The sequence below is a fragment of the Adiantum capillus-veneris genome, chromosome 17 (assembly GCF_014529385.1).
Source record: "Adiantum capillus-veneris isolate H3 chromosome 17, ASM1452938v2, whole genome shotgun sequence".
Taxonomy (NCBI): Eukaryota; Viridiplantae; Streptophyta; class Polypodiopsida; order Polypodiales; family Pteridaceae; genus Adiantum; species Adiantum capillus-veneris.
The window spans coordinates 110,517,378-110,542,628 of NC_140947.1; the positions used below are offsets into that span (position 1 = coordinate 110,517,378).

Consider the following 25,251-nt stretch of genomic DNA (forward strand, 5'->3'; position numbering starts at 1 on the left):
TAACGTTTCATCCTCCGTAGCCTAGTGCTACACCATTGGTGATTAGGGAACACACTTCCGTATCTAACCCAATAGTAGAATAGTATTAAAGACTAGTGTGTAGTACTATAAGCTAACTTAGAAGTATTATAGATCATGAGCTCTTTAAGCTTAGATATGTCAATTTGTACAATGTATGAGTGGGTTGTGTTTTGAAACACAACTGAATCCCAAGATTATTCCTCACAACTGCACTATGTGTCGCTACACTCTCTAGTCTTCCACAATGTTCCCCATTTTTTAATCTAGTTTAGTGTACCTATTTATAAAGTTGTAACTCTCTAAATCAAGTGAATTAGGTAGATTTTCTACATGTGGAGGTTCTTCATGATATGGGGAACAACTTTTCTTCATTGTTCATCTTGAGATAAGACCCATGGCTCTCTAGATTCACTCCCCAAAGTAGTTAGGTCTTGTTTGCAGTCTACCTTGTATGTCCTACTAAATTGGTGCCTTTGTATCTTGAGGTAAAAGATAGATCCAAAAAATCCCAACGATGATGCCATTTTCCATGTTGAGTAGAGAAAATTTCTTCACACATTCCAAAGTTAACGGTTAAATAGATGTCAACTCTACAAAACTAATGTTGAGCAATGTCTACAACTTCCTTTGATATAGGGGTATTCATTACCAACCAACTACTAGTTTCATGTAAACATTTTCAACATGCAAGGATGATGTGAAACACATTCCAAAGCATGTAAAATCATGCCATGCTACCATCACATGATCTCCATGACATCCATTCATCATGCTATGTCTCTAAGGGCTTGTTCCCACCTTGAAGAGATGGTATGGACTTCGATATTTGAACAAGGATATATTTAACATTTTGTCCCATCATACAAAGAAAAACATGGGAAACTTTCTACAACAAGGTTAGAGTATACCATCCTCAATGGTTAAACTACCCATACATGCCAATGGCACTCAAAGGGGAGCCGACAAAAGCCTACTTGATATACAACCTAAATAGCATCATGAAACCTATGACAGATGTTCTCGACCTTTCTTATAGAATGCTCAAAAAGATTTTGAATATGATACATGTATCAAAACATTCTATGAATCCAAGTTCCATGAATGTCCTTTTTAGAAGGAATTAGTGGCTTGTGTCGGACTTTTCCATGTTGCTGTTGGACACACCCGTAATGGTCTCTATGTCGGATGGCTAGCCACATGAAGTGGTGCACTCTCCAAAATACATTGCATGCTAAAGAGTCATGTCTAGGACAACACGAATTAAGAGGGGGACGTGCTAACAAATGCCATATCTAGGAGCAAGAAGAAGTGACCACACCATTTTTTGTGGTAATGACATATGAAGGTGGAGAATCCTTTTTGAAACGTTTTTCCAAATTCCATGTCTAACAAGCCATAATGTATCGTTCCGAAGTAATTATGAATTTGAGATGTAATTATCTCCTCACTTCTAAGCCTAGGTCAAATTTTGTATGCCCAACCCTAGGTAGAAAGGCAAAGAGCTGGATAGAGGTCTTTTGGTTATTGTGTTATTGAAAGCTTTGGAAAGTTGTGCTGCTATATCAAGATGAGTGTGGGATCCTTAATTTTGGTAATGTAAAGTCCTCCTTTCTATTCGCTGAAGTGTTTATGCAAGATTTTTCGAGATTAATTCATGATTAACCATAGAATCAACTCTCTTCTTCTCTACCTTTTGAAGCTCATGAGTTGATCTCCTACAACTTCTCAAAGATTTTTGCAAAATCAACAAGTGTATCAAGCATTTAACACTTCAAATATTCAGCCCTAACCATGGCTATGGACCAAATCAATGATAATTGCAAATCAGCCCCTCAATGGCCAAAATTGATGACACTAGTAGTCAAAGGGGGTATAGTGGTGTACCGACTTGATCCTCTTTCTTCTTATTTGGACTCACACTCAACCAAGATTACTCTCAACCAAGCTACTATGTTACATATTGTGCTAGACAACAATGGTTGCACTCACGCAAGTAGCAACAACGTGCTCCACTTGATTCCACATGAATGGGGAGATACTCAAGTGGTATGTGGAACAACAAGTCTCTCGCTCGCACATGGACACATAGCAAAGCATACATGCTTCAAAGGTGCACCGACCAATGGTGATCTCGAGGTGGACATCTTGGAATGCATGAAAGAGCACATTCCACATCATCTCAAAGAACGCGAGTACCATGGAGCCTTATCTGGATATTGTCATGCATGAATGCTTGTTGACACTACCATTGTTGCAATGGCTCTGCAACTTCTTCGACTACAAATTTCAACAGCTATGTGGGCCTCAATGACACAAGGCCAACATTCCAAGGTAGTGAAAGTTGTGATGAGATATTTGAGTGGTACAAAGGAGATGTGTATTTTCTTTGAAGGTAAAGAGGCAAGTATCATTGGCTACAAAGATGCATATTTTGAAGGGAATGTATTACAATAGACGTTCTACTTCAGACTATCTTGACATTTACTTGAGGTGCAAAGATCTCATTTGCAAAATTGTACGATTAGTCTACAATAGAGTCTAAGCACAATGCAATATCAGATTCATGCAAAGAAGCTATATGGTTTACTTGTCTATTGGGAGACTTAGAGCATTGCTACAAAGATTCCACTCTTGCATTGTGAATGCTATGCACTTGTCACATAATCTATTTTTTCATGCAAAGACAAAACAAGTTGATGTGTGATATGATTTCATATAAGAGGTGCTTGAGGATAAACACATGCAACATATCAACGTGCACACAAACGACAACCCTGCATATCTACTTACCAAAGTTCTCTCCTCAAAGTGGTTTGCACATTGTAGAATGTTGATGGACAATGGGTAGAGATCATGACTCTACATACTTCTTGTAGAATGTTGATGGACAATGGGTAGAGATCTTGACTCTAGAATACATCTTGTATTTGCGTCCATAGACACGTAGTATCTAATGGCACATTGGCCTAAGTGGGAGGTTGTTCGGGTAAAGGCCCATGTGCCTGGCCTAGTCATGTGCGGCCGCCCCCTTGTGGACGGGATTACCCTAAATCTAGGCATTTTTCGAGCTATGAGATTCCCTATGTATGTTTCAGCTTGAACGTCAACTCCTGTGATTACATCATTTTTACATTGGGACAGCTCTATACACTACTGTGTTTCTCTCTTGAACCGATGCTATCATGTACACCAAAGATAGTATCAGCTTTATTGTATTTTTTAAGATTGGCCATATAATAATGACCATTTATGCCTGTTTTGTCTATGATACAGAAGCAATTGTTTCCAAGTGATACTACGAAGCAAAATTCTACATCCATCCGCAGACCACTTAACAAAGGCCCAGATTATCCATAAGAGCCTCTGTTAACCTGATACCATCATCTTACCAGCAGTGCATCCGTGTCTGTTACCAGATCACTCAATAAGTCATTCAAAAGGTTAGAACTCACTGGAAAAACAACTAGCTTCTAGAATGTATAGCAATCATCAGTTGAATCAGCAACCATATCCCCTAACAAATTCAAGTAGATAACCTTCCTTACCTTTCGCTCCTCCAACCGCTTCAAGCTCTCCTGGATTTCGCTTTGTCTTGACAAAACAGCATGCAGAGTCTGTTGCAATAGCCAATACGGATCTCAGCCATCCACAACAAAACCCACCCTTACACCGTCCAACTTTTTTCAAGTGAATTTAACTAAGCATATATTGTATAGCTACCGATTACTTTGTATAGCTATTGATTGACCAGTTTAAAGAGAGTCTCTGATGGAGACTTTGACTGTTTACTCATTAGCAATAAAGCTTTTGTCCTGATGATGCAACTCTAGTAGCTGATATGTGACTTGTCAGCTGAAAACTATGAAGCTTTGGCCTTTTGCAATAGCCCAATCCAGTTATGCAGCAAGTTTTAGCCCATCTCCCCAGTATGAAAGTTAAAGGATTTTCTATGAATGAAGCAAGCCACTCAAAAATTGACTGTTATTATCCCAGAAAGACTACAAGTACACACCTTTTTCGTCTCGGCAAGCTCAACCTCCAAGATTTGGATTTGTGCTGGTGACATTTCATCAAAATTGCAATTTGTCGGTGGCATTGGAGTCGCAGCTCCCATCTTATGCATCAGTTCTTCCAGCTTTGCTACACGATCATATATGCCTGAATCCATGTTACACAAATATGGTGCGTTGAGTGGCTGCTGCAATGAGTTACCACTTGCACAGACTTCGTCACTCTTAATGGGAAGGCTCCTTTTCATACGCCCCAGAAAGTGAAGGAAAAAAGCCACAATAATCTTGAGAGACATACGAACAGAAGGGATTGCTTTGCCTAAGCTTCTATGCTCATCAGCTCCTCCATTGTCACCAGCATTTCCTGCACAAAATAGATTAACAGAAATTTGAAATCTCCGAATCCACCTGATGCTGCAGCGAGAAAATCTATCAATAAAGCTGATTTGCAATCTGAGATCTGCAATGGGATCTCTTCTTCCAAAAAAGAAAGACATGAACGCCTAAACTTACAAGCTTAGAAAATGAGTGGAGAGTCTACACTCACATGGATTTTCTATCTTTCATCGCAATTTCTCACATGTTACTGACAGGAGCCCTGCTTTGGCAAAGAAGCTTGACAGGCAGCTTCTAATGTGGAATTCATTTGATTAGATTTTACAGACTGTATGCTGGCAGCTATATTCTTGACCTCTTGGATAAGCGAGGGAAAGGTCCCTTGGTGATCACCTTCCCCGGTATGCCTGCATCCAGCTGGCGACCAGCGGAGGAAGGCGAGAGCCAGCTTGGGAGCAGCATTGCAAGGAAACCCCGGGGGGGGGGGGGGGGGGGGGGGGGGGGGGGGGGGGGGGGGGGGGGGGGGGGGGGGTGTCTGCAGGATTTTCCTACTGTGTGCTGGCGTATCTATGTCATCTGAACCATTTTCCAAGTTGGGTATAAGCAATGCCAAGGCTTTCCGCAAAGTGATGTGTCAAATGGTTGACTAGGTTTTCCTGTCAATGATCCCCTAGCACATGTGAAGACTCGGTTGAGAAATTCTCACACAATATCCTTTTTAAATCACACAAAATGGGGTTCCAATTTTAGCAGCATGAGAATTGGCATGCATACCTTTTACTTCCAGGTAAAAACTGAAGGCAACTTGATCACATTTTAGACACCCACTGCAAGTTTCCCTTGAGGAAAAATTAGAGACCCGGCTACTTAAACCAGCTGATTGAGAGGACAGAACAAGTATTAAGTGGGCAGCAGACAGCATTTGTCAGAGTGTTTTATAGAAACATTCTTAAAGAATCAGTAAGTTCCTCCAGCCCCAGAACATCCCATTACTTAAGGAATAATCATTACTTGTCTAATGGCCATGCCAGTGGGACTTCAGAAGTTCTAGGTCAAAGATTGGATGTTATTGCCTTCGGACAGGTGCAGCACTGCCGGTTGGTTTGGGAAAAGTTCACATGGATTTTCTTGCAGTTAACTCCAGGTTGTACAATTTGGGATGCTTTTTGCTGGCTCCACATAGAGCATATGAGATGATTATCCCCTACATGAGGCTGGTGTCCCAACCATGGTCACATTCTGTGTTGGGGAACCTTTACACTTCAGGATGCTGGGAGTCCATTAGTGGAGTTGCAAAAAACAGCTATAGAATAACTTACCTTGAAAGGATGGCATCTCGTTATGGTCACCCTCTTCCCTGTTTCTATCTTGACAAACGACATGTTTATCATCACATGACAATGGACTATCCAATTCATTATGAATGATTCCCTCTGTCGGAGTATCAACCTCTTTATCATTAAACAGTGCTGATATACCATCCCCCTTCGCCTGAGCAAAGCAAACAAGAGAAAAAAAATTCAAAGATGAAGAAAATTCTTTCAACAAATGAATGAAAAGCTCCAAGTACCTTTCCTTGCCCCTCCTCATTCCCCTAAAGAGGCTTCTCGTCTACTGCTGGGCATGAAACAAGAGAAGAATTTTCCACAGTTTTCCTGTTTAGTTCAAAGATAAGCATTGGTGGATAAGCACACTATAATTCCAATTCCTTTCTAAAAATTTCAAACACACTTAAAGACAACAACCTCTGCAACCTTCAGATTTCCTTTCTCAATAAAGCACAAAGAAATTCCAGGTCCTGCATGGGCATAAGCTCGGCATATGCAGTCAGTTCTGTGTAGTTTGGAATGGCAGCGATTCCAGCTCGGAGTCTTGGAGATTGGATTCAGTTTTATGGCTTTCCAAGAAGATAGAAACGGACAGATTGAGCTTTAACCGAGGAGGGCTTACTATGCAATAGGACATCCAGTAACAAGAGGTGATTCCAAAGGGCTGGCATATTCTTTTTGAGCTTCAGGCCCCTGTATGGATGAAGCTTCGCAAAGTTGTAAAAATTTTGCATAAAGCATCATGCTTTGAAGAGATGGAGAGGGCATTAGACAAGCTAGATGACCTAGAGTATGAGTTGGAGAGTGCATATGAGTGGCTTGCTGATCATAAAGGGGAAAGACGTAAGTCATGTGCAAGTAGGAAGAAAGTGAGTTGTTTGCGAGAAGCATGTCAGAAATTGAGGGATGTTTTTGAGGTGTTTGAGTTGAGCGAGGATGAGGATAATGAGTGGGAATACCCAATGGGCGTGTCAACATGTCAGGGAAAGGGAGTACAAGTGGGAGGTGTGAGCCAAAGGAGCCACCAAGGACCCATAGATACCCCTAATCCGACATCAGAAATTCCACCAAATGGGAAAATTCTTCACCACATACATCCAAATAACAACCATGATGTTGAAAACATGTGTAGAAGCAATGTTTTTGCATCAGATAGTCTCAGATTTGAAAATTCAGCTTGTAAACCATACCAGATTTCAGTTCCAAGTCCTCCTAGAGAATACTCTGATGTTGCAAAAACCATTATTTTTGCAAGTTTTCTTGACCTATTGGAGCAAGATGGAAACACAACATCAATGCATGCTTCCACTCACCAAGATAGGACTAAACATCACCAAAAATCAGATCAGGGGAGTCAATCTGAGTGTCCAAAATCAAATCAGGGCAGTCACCCTAAATGTGGAAGACTTCATGTTTTAAGGGAGATGGCATTGATGCTGATATGTTTGTTGTTGATTCTGAGCAAGTTTTTGATCCAATTTTGAAGCCTGAGACGTACTATGGAAGTGATCTCTTCTTTGAGCCACAAGAGGACGGATGGATCACTCACATCCAATGCGAGGTTTTGAACTGCACTCTTTTGCAATAAAATCCTTGCAGCTAAAAGGCGGAATTGGAACATAGACCTAATCCCTGAAGAGGTAGACAAAGAGGGATGGAGGTTGTGCGTCTGGGGGCATGACCTCTTGCACGATTACAGTGGGAGGGGAGGGATTGCGAAGGAATCCGTATGATCCATATACCCCCTCCCCCCCTCCCCCCCCCCCCCCCCGGGGAGAACCGGAGGACACGGTGTCACAAACTGATGACCTGTCAAAGCCCTGAAGAATGGAGCCAACTTGCAGATGCTGGCCAAGGGGCCTAAACCCTAAGAAGAACAAGTAACAGAAGAAGAAGTCCTACCAACTTATGGGGACCCCGTCCGATGAGGCCCCAAGAGACATCAAGGAATTAAAAATAAAGCAGGACCCACACACACAAAAAGGCTTGCGCCAAACACTGACGACGTGGCAGTTGTATGAAGGCTCGGGAAATTCCACTGACTGCTGATGTGGTAGGACTGTACAGATTTCCGTAAATTACAATGGCAGCTTTTTGGCATTGCTTTTGGACCAGAAGCTTTTGAGTTTGAAGTCTTTTCATGTAAACTGCTTTTGGGGCCTAAGGCCTTTAAATATGAGGCTATGGCTCATTCTCTGGCATGCTTCCTGGAGAAGGTGCAGAGTCTGGAGTACCGGCTTGTACTATGTTGATGCAATATAAAGAAATACCGAAAGGGGCGCCATGGTTTGGGGCCAATACTCTCTGGGGTGGAATTCCGCCACTCCGTGTCGCGTGTGCTCTCTCTCTTTCAGTTCAGTTGTTATTGAAGTGCTAAAAATCTACTCAGTCTGTTCTTTTCTATTGGCACGTGGTCCCCGTCTTGTGACAGTGGTATCAAAGCATCAATCGTGTGCTTTTCTGAAAGCATACCGGTCCTACCAAAGAGGAGACAAAGCAAACCAGAGACTAATGGAATTTTATTTGGAGCATCTTCGGGTCGCAGCCCCGGACTTATTAGCCACTCCCACACTTCATACATCGCGCATCCGGCGCGCTCTCGTCTTCACCGCTCATGTCTTACAGGGCATAAGCGAAAAAGATCACTTGGAAGAGAAGGATCCAAGATTTGTTTCGAGTCAATATTTTTCTCAAAAGCAGTGCCATGCACATATTGATGTCTATAGCTACCAAGCCGCACACTTCCAAGGTTGGCAAGCTTTCAAGAAATTTTTTGCCTGAAGTTATATGGTTTTTGACATCTTCGTTCGGAGTGCAACTTCTGGCAAAGTGGGGTATGCTTGCCATGGAAACCCTAGCAGATTATAACTTGAAATTTCTCGACATCTCCCAGTAGATTTCTCTTCATGAGTTGATGACCTTTCAGGTCCGATGCGATTGCTGTCTTGGGACTACCATTGCCGCCAGAGGAATACTCTCTGTTCAAGAGCTAATGGACCATGTTGTGGTCGGCTACGACCTTATGGAAGGAATCTAACCCAAATTTTTGGTGTAGGTTTCAAGATGGAAAGCCAATCGACTTTTCGAGCTCGACTGATGTCGAGGTTTTTTTTTTTTATAATATAATTTTGAGTTCCGTTTGAGAATTTGTTCGGTGATCCTGTTTGAAATTTGTTTGAAATGGATGGTATCTGTTTTAAACCTGTTTTGGTGCCGATTTGATTGGCCTAGACCTGGATGGTAGATAGAGACCTGTTTTGGTGACAAATGATTGGTGAGAAATGATGTTTGAGAATTCCTTTTCATACTCATGGCCCGGACCCTTGTGGTTATTTGCAGGGGGAGTATTGAATGATTGAAAAGTGTTGTTTATACTCATGCCCCGGACCTGCATAGTTATTTACGGGGAGAGTATTAAGAAGTCTGAGCAGTGGTTACTCTCAGCACCTCCAAACGACACAAGCTGCGGTCTGGGGGACGTTTGGTTGTAGAAGGCCTCTATATCTCATGGCCCGGACCTTTTCAAGTTATTTGCGGGAGGAGTGATGAGGGAGTCGTTAAACAGCTCATGGCCCAGACCTAGATGGTTATTTGCCCCGGCGGGGGGGGGGGGCTTTATGTTTCTATGTCTTGTAACATGCATATGTGAACATTTGTGTTGCATTGCAAGAGTTCCGATCTGGACGAAAGGAGAAGCCAAGTTCTTGATCAAAAGAGCCGAGAGGAGAAGCTAACTCCTCAACAAAAAGAGCAAACTGATTGTCCCTCGGAATGACCCTCAGAAATTTTTGAGCTAACTTGAGTTGTTTTGCAGATGTGTTGTAATCGTGGACGATTACTCTCTTTCAAGAAGGGGAGATGTCACAAACTGCTAACGTGTCAAAGCCCTGAAGAATGGAGCAAACTTGCAGATGCTGACCGAGAGGCCTAAACCCTAAGAAGAACAAGTAACAGAAGAAGAAGTCCTACCAACTTATGGAGACTGTAACAGACTTGGACACTCCAAGTCAAGAATCAATCACGCCCGCACCAAATAACCACTTCAAAACAATTCACAGATCACAATAGACTAGCACTGGCCCGGCGGAGTTCCGTGCCTAGAGATATTGGCCCCAAAGACTGGCGCCCCTTTCTGTATTTCTTTTTGTATTAATCAATGTCAGAGTACAAGAGAGCGGTTAGGGTTTCACTCTTAGACTCTGCGTCCAAATGCTCCGCAGAGTGAGCCCTAAACCACTTATTTAAAATTTACAAGGGATGCCAAAAGCAGAGCCCCAAAAGCTTCAGTTCCAAAAGCAAACTCTCTTTTTGTTTCTCTCGCAAACTCATTTGAGCTTTTACAAAAATAAAGCAGTCAATTCTCTCTCTCTCTCTCTCTCTCTCTCTCTCTCTCTCTCTCTCTCTCTCTCTCTCTCCTTGCCCATGCGTAGAGAAAAAGCAGCAACATAACGTCGCTCAAAAGCTGCAAATCAACGTCCGCAATTCTCGGAAATCCGTACTGTTGCCACGTGGCATTTCTGCTGCCTAATTTAGGGTTTTCAGCCACATTTAGGGTTTCAGCCAGCAGTTACGATTAGGGTTTCCAAAAATTAGGGTTTGCAAGTTTTAGGGTTTTTGGCAAAAATTAGGGTTTTTGCTCTTGGTAGCCACGTCATCACTTTGTGACATACCCCCCTCTTGAAAGCATTGTAATCGCCCTCGATTACGCCTGCAAAACAGACAGAGGCCATAAACCATCTTAGCAGACACTGACTGTTAGTACCTACCTACTAGGAACACACATCTAGCACATGTACCAATCGACAGTCACATCACACGACATCACAGGACATCACTAGACATCACTAGACATCACATGACATTCAAAATTCATTAGGATCTTAGACCATGATTTATCGGCAATGTAGCTAGCAATCGCATCTAGATCCAATCAAGACCTCATCGATGTCCGATTAACTAACCCCTATTGCAACCATGTCTATTTGAGATCAATCAGACCAATCAAGATCAATGTAGCTAGATCCAATCAAGACCTCATCGATGTCCGATTAACTAACCCCTATTGCAACCATGTCTATTTGAGATCAATCAGATCAATGTAGCTAGCAATCGCATCTAGATCCAATCAAGACCTCATCGATGTCCGATTAACTAACCCCTATTGCAACCATGTCTATTTGAGATCTATTTGCTGCAATCATTTCGTCTATCAGTTCCTGCACTCAAAAGAAGTCAAGAACAAATCAGTATCATAATCAAGAATCCCATTTCATAAAGTCATCCACCAGAATACTGTCAGCTCTCAATAGCTCTCAGTATCCCTGAAGCTCAAAGAGACATCAATGACTTTAGTATCAATATCGAGGCATCTGTTGACAAAGGAGCGTAGTAACTCCCCTCTTGTGCATCCCAATGCACAGATCTCCGGCCAAGCTGAATTCTGGGTTCCATTTGGAGTAGACTATGCTTAAACCAAAAGCATCGAGGTAAAGTTTCACAATCTGAGGAGTATCTGCTAGGTCCTCCTCCTCCATCCACTTCGCATCCAATGCAGGATAGTTCTTGAACTTAACCAAGAACTGCCTTCGGAATTTACCTTTATTCTTCGTATCCTTATGTGCCAAAATCTGTTCAGGAACAAGGATCTCCTCGTTTTCTTCCACTTCGGGTTGCTCATCAGGCTCCCCATCATCAGGCACATCACCTTTAAAAGGTTTCAAGAGACTCACATGAAATGCATTGTGAATCCTCCAAGTATCAGGCAGTTTCAGTCAGAAGGAGATATCATTTATCTTTTCAGTGATCTGGAAAGGTCCGTAGTATCGCATACTAAGCTTTGGAAAAAGCCTCTCTTTTCCCTTTTTCTTTCTCAGGCGTGCCTTCTCAAAACGTAAGAGCACCCAATCATCCTCCTTTAATTTCAAGTCGCAACGATGGCGATCCGCTGCCTTTTTCTGTCGTTCTTGAGACTTCTGCAAAGTCTCGCGAACCTTGGCCAAAGCCGTATCTAAGTCTTGCGTATATTCATCCGCTTCAAAATTCTTATCTTTCGTGCTTAGGATAAGATTCAGGCAGTTTCAGTCGGAAAGAGATATCGTTTATCTTTTCAGTGATCTGGAAAGGTCCGTAGTATCGCATACTAAGCTTTGGAAAAAGCCTCTCCTTTCCCTTTTTCTTTCTTAGGCGTGCCTTCTCAAAACGTAAGAGCACCCAATCATCCTCCTTCAATTTCAAGTCGCGACGATGGTGATCCGCTGCCTTTTTCTGTCGTTCTTGAGACTTCTGCAAAGTCTCGCGAACCTTGGCCAAAGCCGTATCTAAGTCTCGCGTATATTCATCCGCTTCAAAAATCTTATCTTTCGTGCTTAGGAAGGGTGGAACCTTCGCAGCACCTTCAACAATCTCAAATGGCGCCTTCCCTGTCGAAGAGTGTATCGTGTTATTGTAGGCAAATTCCACCAAAGGTAAGTACTTTTCCCATTGAGTCTTCTGATCCGAGATACAAGACTTCAATAAATCTAAAACCACTGAATTGGGAATCTCAGATTGCCCGTCAGTCTGCAGGTGGAACGATGATGAGAACTGCAACCGCGTGCCAATGTTCTCCCAAATTGCCTTCAAAAACAAACTCGTAAATCTGGGGTCTTTGTCGGAGACAAGGTGGGCCATGTAATCGGAAAATCATCGTGACCATTCTGTGTTGTCGGGAGATCAAAAATGAAATCCATTGCAATACTTTCCCAGGGGCGGGTGGTATGGGTAAAGGCTGTAACAATCCTTGTGCTTTATGCCTGTCAAACTTGACCTTCTAGCATACTAACAAACTCTTCCACATCCTTTTTGAGTCTCGGCCAAAAGAAGCATCTCTCTACCCCTTTCATGGTGGTAGCAATGCCGCGGTGACCCGTAAAAGGTGGACAGTGGCATTCAGTCATAACCTTTTCGCTCAACGGCTGTGTAACGCACAACATAGTTTTTCTCATCAGGTAGCCTTCCCGAATGGAGTATCTTGCTACTATCTCCCCATCCTGTATCCGTGTGAAAACATCTTCAAAATCTGTATATGTGGCATACTGGTCAACCATATTCTCGAAGCTCCTATGATGTATCACGGAAATAGCCAGAACCAACGGCTTCCGAGACAAAGCATCTGCCACCACATTCTTCTGTCCCTGCACATGGACAATCTGGAAGTATAACTGTGACAAGATGTTCGCCCACCGCATCTGCTTTTCCGAAAGCTGCTTCTGAGACAAGAAATAGCGCAAACTCTCGTGGTCTGTAAAGACAGTAGAATCCGCTCCGAGTAGGTAATGCGGCCACTGAGTAAGAGCATGGATAGCCGCCAAAAGCTCTTTCTCATAAATCTGTGTTGTCATCTCCGGCCTTGAGAACAATCGGCTCTCGTAAGCAATGACATGGACTTCTTGCATTAAGACCGCACTCAGACTACGACCACAAGCATCACACTATACTTCAAATGACTTCTGCAAGTCCAGCAAAGTCAAAACTGGTCCCGTAGTCAATTTCTCTTTCAATGTCTGAAAGGCAGTCACCTTTGTGGATCCCCATGAGAAAGGGACTCCTTTCTGTGTCAAGATATGCAAAGGGGAAGCAACCTCCGCAAACTTTCGAATGAACCGCCTGTAGTACGAGCACAGTCTCAAGAAGCTTCCAACTTCATGGACATTCTTCAAATTGGGCCAATCACGGATAGTGTCTATCTTGGCCGGATCCATTTTCACTCCTGCTGCTGAGACAATGTGTCCCAAAAAGTGTATCTCTGAAGCAAATGATCTCTGTGTTCTGCCTCATTCTTGGAGAAAACAATGATATCATCAAAGAAAGTGCCAACAAATAGCCTGTACTCTCGAAAAATCTTGTCAATCATCCGGTTAAATGTCGCAGGAGCATTGGTTAAGCCAAAAGGCATCACCAAAAACTCAAATAACCCAAAAGTCGTCCGGAAAGTTGTCTTGTAGATGTCTCCCCACGCGATTCTGATCTGATGATCCACTCTTCAGATTAATCCTGCTAAAGCACAAGGATCCCTGTAATCTGTCGAGTATATCATCAATCCTAGGAATCGGAAATTTGTTCTTGATGGTGATTTTGTTGAGAGCTCTAAAATCGATGCACATTCTCCAAAATCCGTCTTTCTTCAAAACCAACAATAGTGGAGAGTAATACGGTGAAGTACTAGGCTGGACAAGACCCTTTTCCAAGAGGTCTTTCACTTGGTTCATAACCTCTTCATTCTATGCTCGGCTCACACGGTAAGGTGGCCGGTTCGGTGGCGTGCTTCCAGGTATCAGATCAATGGTATGATCTTCAGGCCCTCTGAAAAGCAATCGGCATGAGTCTGGAGCAAAATCTTGGCGTTCTTTTGTTTAGGTCAAAACATATTCGACGTTTATCCATCGTTCAGTTCTCTCCCAAAAGAATGAGTAAAGAAACTGAAGTTCATCAAGTAGAATCTTTGAGCCCTTCATTTGTCAAAGTCGCTTTCTCGGCCCGGTAGTCAACCATGGCGTAGTTCTTGTGGTACCAAGGGATTCTGAGTAGAACGTCACTCGCGTGCCTTGAACACCCCTGTCATTGTAAACGAAGTTTGCCAATGCTCGATGTAGTGGCAACATCCCGTATCTGGGTGCCAATCGAACTACCTCCGCCTGTGGCGTCAGTCTGTCTGGCGTAATTCTAAATCGAGCCGCCAATTCCAAGTGAAAAGAAGTTGGCCTTGGCTCCTTCAAAAGAGCTTCCTGATCCTTCGCTTTGCCCTAAAAGCAGCAAAGTTTGTACTTCCATTCATTTGATTCGGTGCAGGTCCCACGCCATGTGGTACCAGTTCTGCTTTTTATGTGTCTTTTCTGCCACGTCTCTCAACTACTTTTTAACTTTCTGGCCTTTCTTCATCTTGTTCATTCGATGCCTTGTCAGGGCACTTCGTGGAGATATGTCCATGCTCCCCGCATCCAAAGCACTTCCCCCCCCCCCCGATGAAGCGAGCTCTCTCCTCAAGAGTAAGCTTGGGTCGTGCATCCTTGTTTTCTGGGTTGCTCTTGCTCTCCTACTTTCATTCCCAGAAGTCTGTTCGGCTCGTTGTGTCATGGCCTCATCGGTGGAGTAAGGCAGATTGCCATAGGGAATGGCAAAGCCCCGCTTCACATGACTCATCAACTCCTGAATAGAAGTTGACTTCTGTTCTAAGCAGACTTCTATTCCAAGGAGTGATCTCGGATCTCTGTAGGTAGATCCAAGGTGAACCGCTCAATTTGTTCTCTAAACGAGATCTTCTTGAATGAAGAGGCGGGTAGAAAAGAGCTCCAGAATCTCTCACAGTAAGCATTTATTGTATCTTTGTTAACCCTTACGCACATTTCTATCACCTAAGACGGACGCCGTATTATTTATTTGGTAGAGTCAGGTACCGGGCTTGTCGGTTCAATAGGAAAAGGGTAAGAGTGATCGCTGATGAGAGACGCACTCTAACTGGAACATTCATGGGATTAGTTGGCTAAGCATGGGCACCCAAGTGTGAATAGGACGAGCTTATATAAAAGTCAACTAAACTTAAAATTCACTCATTCTCTCATTTGTGCAATTGAAGAGTGCTCTTGCTCCATCTCCATCTTCTTCTTCTTCATCTTCTTGTGTGTGTATATGCGTCAGAGAGAGAGAGAGAGAGAGAGAGAGAGAGAGAGAGAGAGAGAGAGAGAGAGAGAGAGAGAGAGAGAGTGATCGAGCATTGCGACGACAGCACGGTGGCGGTGAAGCGGTTGAGCGTCGCGTAGCGGCGTCTCCCTCTTCTTCGAGGCGAGGAATCCTCCATGACAGCAAGCGTAGAGCTGTGAGTGACACACCATCGTCATCTTTGAGCTTACTAGTTTAGGCTAGTTGCGTGCTTGGAGCCATTTGTGGCTCGTACACAGTGTATTGGCAAGTTCCTTGCATTGACACGTGCGACAGACGTGCACATTTTTGGCGCCGCTACTGGGGAAATGCCATACACTAAGCTTGAATGGCACTCTGTGCTTCTTTGTGGTGCAATTTCAATTATAGGAAAGGTAGAGATGGAAGGTGTGTGTGTTGAGAAGGAGTTTTTTTAACTGCTGTGTATTATTTTGTTAATAAAGAATTGAAAGGTACTGTGTTTTCTTTGTTAATAAGGTTTTGAAAGGTACCGTGTTTTCTCTGTGATAAGGTGTTAGTGTAAATCCATAATGTTAGTTCTGTGTAAAGTACAGTAAGTAGTTCTGTTAGCTAGTGAGTTGCTGTAGTAGTGCGTTAGTGTGTAACAGTAGCTGTATTAGTGGTAAGTAGGTAGGTTAGGTGTGTGTGTGCTCGTACGCACATCGCGACCGCGGTGACCTGATCCAAAAAATAAATAAAATAAAATTTAAAGGTAGGACCAAGATCAGGAATATCCCCCATACCCAAGACTAGGATCAGGCTCAGGCTCAGGACCAAGCTCAAGCTCAAGCTCAGGACCAAGCTCAGGACCAAGCTCAAGCTCAAGCTCAAGCTCAAGCCTAGGCCTCGGTCGCCCTTTAAAATTATGTATTTTAGCATCACACATAGCTAAAAATCGACCTTTTTGAGGACCAACGGAGCTTTAGGTGACTGAACATTGTGCTGTAAAGCACACTGCTACCCTCTGAGTGATACGCTTGTTTCGAGCTATCACACACTTTAATCAAAAAACCGATCATTAAAAAACATCAAAAAACGAGTGAAAACGGACGCCTAAAAAAGTAAGCGGTTAACTTTCAAGGTCATTCGTCGACGCTTGTAGGGTGCCAAAGGCACATGCATCTGCGCTCTGGTCGTGTGCTAGAGACAGAGCAACTAGAGAGAGTTTCGACTTACGCGAGTTCTCATTATCCACCTACCTTAGGTTCCAGGCCCTCGGCAGACGGGGACCCAAGGTAGTACAAACTAAGACCCAAACATAGCGGCTAGTGACTCTTCCCCTGACTACGACGTCATGAAGGGTTTCCAAATGCCTAATCCTGATAGCTCAAGCCAAGACATGCATGCCATGGGTCCACGGTCCGGGCCGAGCGTGCTTAGCCGCTTGAAGGAAACCTTTAGTAGAGCCACTCGCTCCGAACATGGAGCTAATGATGTAAATGAGGGGGGTGGGGAAGTAAATTCGCCATTCGCCAACGTAGACCATATGCCCTTAGAGAGTGTGTACGTGAATACTTCATTCACTGCACCCCCTGACTCTTCAGAGCTATTCCCCTCCGAGGTCATATTACCCGATGGTAGAAGTCTTGCCGAAGTGCAAAAGGTTAAGCGATATATCATTGCGGCTAGGGAAAAGGAAATCGAGAGCTTACGCAAGGCGGAGCATCGAAGAGAGTTAAAAGCGAAAGCCCCTTTGTCAATATCCTTGCTAGGAGAGCAATCGAGTGCTCCTGACTTAGCACCTCAATCCTAGGAGGTCCTTGCTAGCACCTCAATCGAGTGCTCCTGACTTAGCACCTCAATCCTGACTTAGCACTCCTAGAAAGCAACATTGCATCTAGCTCAAAGGACACCCTTAGCACCTCAATCCTAGATGGAGCGTTCTTAAATGAGAACTGGGAGTACGAACTACAAACCGAAACTCTAACCGACCTATACACATGTCACATCTATCACGTGGGTTGGTTAGATGTCTTACAATCCACAATAAACAACAAAGAGTTTGTGAAGTTATCCATAGGGTCATTGAGTTAGAGAGAGAACAAGGGGATCAACATGTCTTCAACGGGTCTCATGAGATTCTTGGATACAGGAAAGGCCGACCTTATCGCAAGTGGAGACTCCCTCGGTAAGTCCGATGGATCCTCCATATGTTGTTTCGCCAGGGGTCTCAATGCAATCTGAGCCCTCTAGTGATAGCTTTGCCTTTCCAAGTCTAGCTCATCTTTCCCTTGATGACACCACGGCTACCATGCCTACCTCAATGATGGGCATGCCAAGAAACATGCCATAGACCTCATTTGTTAGTAAAGCACCGCTACATGGTAGCTCAATGCCTGCAACAATACCTGCAAGTGTGTACCAATCGTATACACCCATGTGTCCTCGTACTCATGTAGTCCCTACCCCTCCCATTGTTTCAACAACCTATGCTCCACAATCACAACATCCAAGTTCTTATTTCCATGGGACTATACCAGCTAGCATTAGCATGTCACATCCAACGTCTGCTATGCTTAGGGCCACACATGAACTTTGGGCCACTACATGACACAACATCATACCCAACGTGGAACCCAAGGGCTTCCTATGCGCCAAGCCCAATGCCAATACCTACTCCACATGTAGTCTCTGGAGCACCTCACCCACGGTGCTTGCTCACATAGGTGACTTAGCAATGTTGCTTAAGCTATTGGTCGATCTATTGCTGAGAATATGCGTAACACGCTTGAAAGAGAGCCTAGAAGTAAGGGAGTACAAATAGCCAAGCTCACACAAAAATTTAGTGGAGACGGGGATGTGAGAAAGCATATCAAAGTGTTTGAACAAATATGCGATTCTCTAGGAGAACACAATGACCTGCATAAGAGTAATGCTTTAAGCCTAACCTTAGGTGGGAAGGCAGGGGATTGGTATAGAACCGTAAGGGTGGAAGAAAAAACGATTTACCCTACTCTTAGGAGATTGTTCTTGAAAGAATACATACGAGAGAGAGGACTTTGGGGTGTAGCCTCTCAACTCCAAAAAGCCCAACGAGAGAAAGGAGAGCCGGTGAGTGACTTTATTAGTCGCTTAAAGCATTTTAATTCTCGTTGTAATCCAAATGAACGCTTCAACAATAACCAATTGCTTGATAGATTCATTAGGGGATTACGAAATGAGGATATCTACAATGGCCTAGTCATTAGAGGTATCACCATTTAGGAAGCAGTCACCACCAATGTGATCCAATTGGAGGATAATTTAATGATTTAAGGAGAAAGAGTATCTGTTGAATCTAAATCTATTAGCTCGCAAGCATCGGGGCATCAGCCAATGACCCTAAAGCCTATTGCTAAGGAGCCAAAGATATCTGAGATGACTTTAGCAGATCTCACCAAGGCTATTCAAGAGAGTCTTAGAGACAATCGTTCTCCACAAAACAATCATATGTATCCAAGAAGGGAGCAGCAATGGTGCTCAGTATGCTATGGACCGCATAGTACCAGTGAATGCCCTACTTTTAGAGTAAAATTCAATGGGAACTGCAATGTCTGTGGGAGGTATGATCATCAAGCGAAGGATTGCATAGTATTTAAGCGCACGATGGCCAATAGACTAACCTTGGACAAATACACCTCGAGTGCCTGCATTGATGCCGGCCCCACCTCTTGAACAAACAGCACAACACATAGTCCTTAGGGCCCAAAATGTTGTTGAAACAACACCCTTAGCACCTCCAGTGCTAGGACCGCAACCACCACATCCGAGAATCACTTCTGTGAATCAAGTGGGTTGTGAGTCATCTATTGCTTGTTTGGAAGGCTGTAAGGAAGATATAGATCCTAATATTGCCTATGGGATGGATGAGCTTGAAGAAAGTCCACAATACTACATGGAGGACTATTGGGGACAAGTATCAAGCCGGAGATGATCAAATGGACGGGAGATTTTACCCATGAGTGGATGTGTGATATGTTCAACCTTGCACTTCAACATGGTATGCCTTATGATTGGAGTACTAATTGGGTTAAGCCTTTGCATAAAGGAGGGGATGTAAAGAATGTAAGCAACTACCGGACTATAATGATTGGGTCTCTTATGGCAAAGTTGTTTGGGTGCATAATGGAGATGAAATTGAGTGATTGGGCTGAAGAGAATGACAAGCGTGCAAAGGGACAAGCGGGTTTTCGTCGATGCCATAGCACCATTGATCATCTTGTCACTCTTCGTGTTCTCATGGAGGTAAGTCGGTTGAAAGGCAAGCGATTGTATTGTTGTTTTGTGGACTTTAAGAAAGCCTTTGATATGATTCCACGTAACAATTTGTGGAGAAGGATGGAAGAACTCCAAGTGCCAAGTGAGTTTATGCTTGCGGTTTCTCGAATCTATGAAAAGGTGATTTGTCAATTCCGCATGGGAAGAGAAATTTCAGAAATTTTTGTAAGCACTATTGGGGTTAAACAAGGATGTCCATTGTCACCAACTCTCTTTGGTCTATGCATCGATCAATTGGAACAAATGGTACTTGACTTTATGCAAGAAGAAGGCATTGAGGAGGTCACTATTTGCAATGCTGTAATCATGCTTTTGTTGTATGCGGATGATGTAGTGCTTCTAGCACACACTTTAAACGATGCACAAAAGCTTATGGTTGTCCTTGAGAACTTTTGCTTGCATAGTGGGCTGATTGTAAATGAATCCAAAACAAAGGTTATGCTTGTGAAAACCAACCATAAGGAGAAGCCATGCATTGTGTACAACAACGAGACACTTGAAGTTGTTGAGAGCTTTAAGTACCTTGGCCTTGAGGTTCCATCCAATCACAAGTGGCATGAATGTGCTATGCGTCCTTTGGAAGCAGGAAAGAGAGCATATTATGCATTTGAGAACATGTGTAATGCGAGAAACATCAAGTGTTGGGTTCTCAAGAAGTATCTTTTTGATGCATTGGTGACACCGGTTCTTCTTTATGGAGTTGAAGTGTGGGGCGGGAGCATCTCAAAGTCTACTTGGAAAGAGTTTGAGAATGTCCAAAAGCGTTTTCTTACAAACTTTCTCCAAGTTAAGACACAAACACCATATATGCTCCTACTTCTTGAGTCGGGATCTCTTCCAATTGAGGTTATGGGCATGGAAAGGGTTGTGGAGTACATGATAAAGATGCGTCAAAACCCCTCACATCGACTTCCTACAATTGCATGGGAAGCAAGCAAAAAAGTTCAAAAGACGCATAAAAGCAAGATCTTGAGCACGGGATGGATGCAAGACATAAAGAAGTGGTTTGGGAGATGGGATGCATTACACTTGCTACATGATGCTTCAATTGACTCTCAAGTGAATGAAGCTTTTCTACAACGCCAATGTATTACGGCTTGGGAGAAATCCGGTGGGTCACGCTTCATACATTACACCACCTATATTGCCCCCAACTACAAAACCATGTTCTTCGCTGAGAGAGGAAACCGTACTCACACTTACATGCTTGAGCCTATTCCCTTGTCCGCGATACGCACTATCGCAGCAATTCGGCTTAGCTCCCATTTCCTTCGATGCGAGATAGGACGTTGGGGCAATGGAGAAGAGTCAAATCGATTGTGCACATTATGCTCACTACAAGTTCGAGAGTCTGAGTACCACACACTACTAGAGTGCTCAGCTTTTGATCACATCCGAACTTGCTTCTCTCACATTTTCAGCCATAACTTAGACCTACACACTTTCCTCTCCCAGCCAAAGTGTGGGCTCTCCATTGCGACTCTCATCACTACAATTTTGGAGCATCGAGAGTCACTCATCAGCCATACACATACTACATCACATATAACTTTGGTCCCATAGGTCATATTTGACCTCCGAGGACGATAATAAAATCTATCTCTCTCTTTCTCTCTGTGTGTGTGTGTGTGTGTGTGTGTGTGTGTGTGTGTGTATGTGTGACATTGAGCCTGAGACAGAGTTGCACTAAGCATGCCACTGCCCCGTCTACTACGAGATACGAGGCCGCTTCCATTGCTTGTTCAGAGAGGGCTTTGGACCATTCTCTAGAGTCATGCCGTACGAGGATCAGAGATGCCTGGGTTTGTTTTTGCTCGAGCTGCGCAGACACGGAGAGAGCCTGCTGAGAGGAAAGGCTAGCCAGTCTCAGAGACACATCACAGACTTCTTTAGAGCTGCCATTGGACACTCGGAGGAGCTACTACCACAGCACAGATCGTCGCTTTACACCAGAGGCATACTGATCAACCGAGCGATTGAGCTGGGGAGATCGAGACGCCCACAGCATCGATAGAGGCTGCATCAAAGGATTCGGGTCACTTTGGCTCGACATGCACGACACTCGGTTAGACTACTCTCCATTGAGGAGATTGATGAGATCCGCAAGCGACCGATGTTGGATCTCCTGTGATCTAGCTATCCCAGCTAGCTGTTTAGCTGATTAGTCCACACCTAGCAGTTTATGATTCCATAGTATTTTATTTTGTCATTCTATCATCTTGTTACTCTGACTTTGTATCAGATCCACCACATTGTGACTTTCGGGTCTCATAGGCCACTTTGGCCTTTTGAAGACGTTAATATAACATTTCATTTTATCATCTCTCTCTCTCTCTCTCTCTCTCTCTCTCTCTCTCTCTCTCTGCCCCCGCCGCACCCCCCTCGCCCTGCTCTCTGCCCCCCGCGCCTGCTCCTGCTCGCGCGCCGCTGTGCCCGCCTGCAGCCCCGCGCGCTGTTGAGCCCCTGCAACCCCTGCGCTGCCGCCTCCCATCGGGCTGCCTCTGCAAGCCCGCCCCCCCCTCGTTTCGCCTACAGCCCCGCCAGGTGTTCCCCCCCCCCCCCTCCCCACATGGTACACGTAGGATGTCCCCCCCCCCCTCTACGCATAGGGTGCCCCCCCCCAATTTTTAATGCGTAGGATGTCCCCCCCCTTCTGCTACGTGTAGGAAGTAATTTTATTTTTAGTTTTTATTTTTTATTTTATTTCAGACATGGTTTCAAATTCGCTATGTTGTATATATCACTCGGTCCCAAAGGTCAATTTGGCCCTTCGAAGACGTTAATATACCATTTTAGTTATCTCTTTTCTTTTTGATACTCCCCCCCCCCCTTTTCTTCCCCCTCTCTCTCTCTCTCTCCTGTCTGCACTCTATCGCTCCCCCTCCCCTGCCATACCGCCCCACGCTCTCCCACTCGCACAGCTACCGCGCCCGCCGATAGTGTGGGTACACACGCACGTTTAGTGCCTCCTTGGCGTACGGTGATCAAGCATGAGGAATTTGAACGATAAAGCCGACCCCCTAGAGAATGCCATTCAAAAGTGCAAAGAGGAAATGACGGAGATCATTACCAAGATGAACCGTAATTTTTTGGGCACCATAAACATGCTCGAAGGACGCATGCTGATCCAAGAGAGCAAGATAAGTACGTTGGAAGACCGTGTGAAGACTCAATAGGAAGAGATTGCGTCGCTCAAGAAAGATCTCGCCGAAGCACGATCAAGAAACACACTGGAAGAGGGCGAACTGCAACCCTCAGTAATCGAAGAAATCAACACAATCAAGGAGCAAGTACGGGCCATCAAAGAGGGAGAAGAGCAACACAAAGAAATGACGACTTCTTGGGGTGGATGTTCTTACCAAAACTCAACACAAGGCGGATGAAGCCGAGAAATGGATCAAGGTGGCCAAGAAAGGAAAAGGCAAGGAGATAACGCACACGTCCACACCCACTATCATTAATCAGACACTAGAGGAGGAGCAAAGGAGGCGGGTGTGCGCTTTGCATGTGAGAATTTGCGGTCTTAAAGACAAAGGCAATGTGGATGAAGAAGTAAAAGAACTCACAGCCTTGATGGGGGTTAATGAGCCGACGCACACAAGGGCATGGAGAGTGGGCAACATAAAGAAAAATGGAAGCAGTGGAGAAACCTCAAAAGAAAGAGCACTCATCCTCCGTTTTCCCTCCATGGAAGCGAAGAAGTCCTTCTTGAAGAAAAGACCAACTCTTAAAGAGACTCGCATCTTTCTCGGGGATGATCTCACCCTCTCGCAGATCGCTCATATGCAGGAAGTAATGCCGGAGATTAGAGCAGCAAGGGGAAAAGGCAAGATTGCCTTCTACCGAAACCGAAATGTGGTAATACTAGAGCGACGCTCCACATGACGGTGCGAGACTTATGGGACCACACTCAAAGTGGCTGCCTGGAACTGTAATGGATCTATGCGTCTTGATGTAGGTGCTTTTGAGGATAGCTTTACTGGAAGAGACATCATCTTTTACTCTGAGACACACCAGGCCCCTGGGCAATCCATGCCTCACATCAGTGGATACAGGTGGGAGACAGCTTACAGACAGGAGACACGCTCAGAACACAGAGGGCGGGGCTCAGGGGGAGTGGCAATGTTATTTAGAGAGGATCTGCAGCCACTGATACATATAGCCCACAGGGATGAGCAGGCTAGGTACATGTGGGTGAGATTGAAAGCAGAGACAGGCAGATATCTCTACCTAGCTATTTGCTACTTTCCCCTGAGTACATCAGTTTATGCATCACCCAGAGGACAGTCCCCTTTCTCTATTCTGGATGATGACATATGGGAGTTCTCTACGGATGGTGACATTATCATCCTAGGGGACTTCAATGCTAGGACTGCCCATCACCAGGCAGTGTTTTATGATACTTCAGAAGAGATGCTAAGAGAGCTAGGTGTTGTGGAGACGGGCCTGTCCAGACTATCACATGATGTGGAATATACCGAGTATGGGCGGCACCTGATAGACATGGGCACTCCACATGGATTGGCCATCTTGAACGGCCTACAGAGATTTCCTGCTTCTGCGGGAGGTTTTACATGTTTCACTCACAGGCATGGAGCCAGCACAGTGGACTATGTCATGGCACAACTAAATCTCATCTCTAGTATCCAGGATCTCACAATTGGGCCCAGACCGGTCGGGGTAGCAGTAGATCATGCTCTGGTGTCGATGACCATCTCTTTCCGGATCAGTGTAGCACACAGGCCACGGGTAGCAGCTCCTACTCGCTACACATTCACACGGGAGACGGATTCTGTATACATGGACGGGATCTACAGACGCCTATGCACTGAGGACCCGGGGCGACCTCTGGAGGAGCTAACTACTATACTGACATAGACATTACATGAGGCAGCACCAGAAGCATACCCACACACCCAGCCTAAGCAGAGCCGCCGATCAGGGAGCATGCCTCAGAACAGCTGGTATGATGAGGAGTGCCGCTAGACTAGAGCCAGACTTTAGAGGGAGGTGCTTTTGGGGGACATCACTCACAGACAGTCACAGATTGACTTCCGACGCCTGGTATGGTGGAAGAAGAGGGCTTTTTTGGCTCGACTCGAACAGGATTTATATCAGCTATTCTTGAGTCAGGACTCGCGTGAGGCGTGGCGGCTCTTTCATGAGCAGTCCCCCCCCCCCCCCCCCCCCCCCCCCCCCCCCCCCCCCTCCCGCTATTTCCTCCACAGAGACCTGGACAGCCGCCCCTCCCCAACCCCCCCGACCCATGCCCACACACATGTGCTTTTTTCACCGCTGAGATGGTGAAGAAAGCTATTGACAAGATGAGGACTGGGAGAGCATATGATCATGATGGCTTAGTCGCTGAGCATTTCATGCATGCCAAAGATCTACTAGCAGAGCTTCTAGCAGTTATGTTTAACCGTGCCATGTGTGAGGGCCTACCGGACACTTGGAGCCTATCTACGATAATACCTATCTTCAAGTCAGGAGACCTCATGGAGCCTGGAAATTATCGCACTATTATGATTGGGCACACACTGGCACGATTGTATGCATCCATTCTTGAGCAACAGCTGAGTAGATGGGCAGAGAGGGAAGGAATG

The 25,251-nt window shown here is 44.7% G+C and overlaps 1 protein-coding gene across 7 annotated transcripts in view; it reads right to left on the reverse strand.

Annotated features, from left to right (window-relative positions):
- Positions 1–3,206: 3,206 nt before the first annotated feature.
- Positions 3,207–25,251, reverse strand: part of LOC147437870 (uncharacterized) — a 79,402-nt gene continuing 57,357 nt past the window's right edge. For 2 of the 7 annotated variants that reach the window (XM_086486019.1, XM_086486018.1), the window contains exons 3-7: positions 5,938–6,022; positions 5,687–5,858; positions 4,034–4,395; positions 3,567–3,635; positions 3,207–3,427 (exon numbers count right to left, since the gene is read on the reverse strand). In XM_086486019.1, coding sequence (XP_086342145.1) covers positions 3,407–3,427; positions 3,567–3,635; positions 4,034–4,395; positions 5,687–5,702 — 468 coding nt within the window. In that variant the 5' untranslated portion in view covers positions 5,703–5,858; positions 5,938–6,022 and the 3' untranslated portion in view covers positions 3,207–3,406. The other 5 variants (XM_086486023.1, XM_086486021.1, XM_086486022.1 and 2 more) reach the window with 5 other exon arrangements.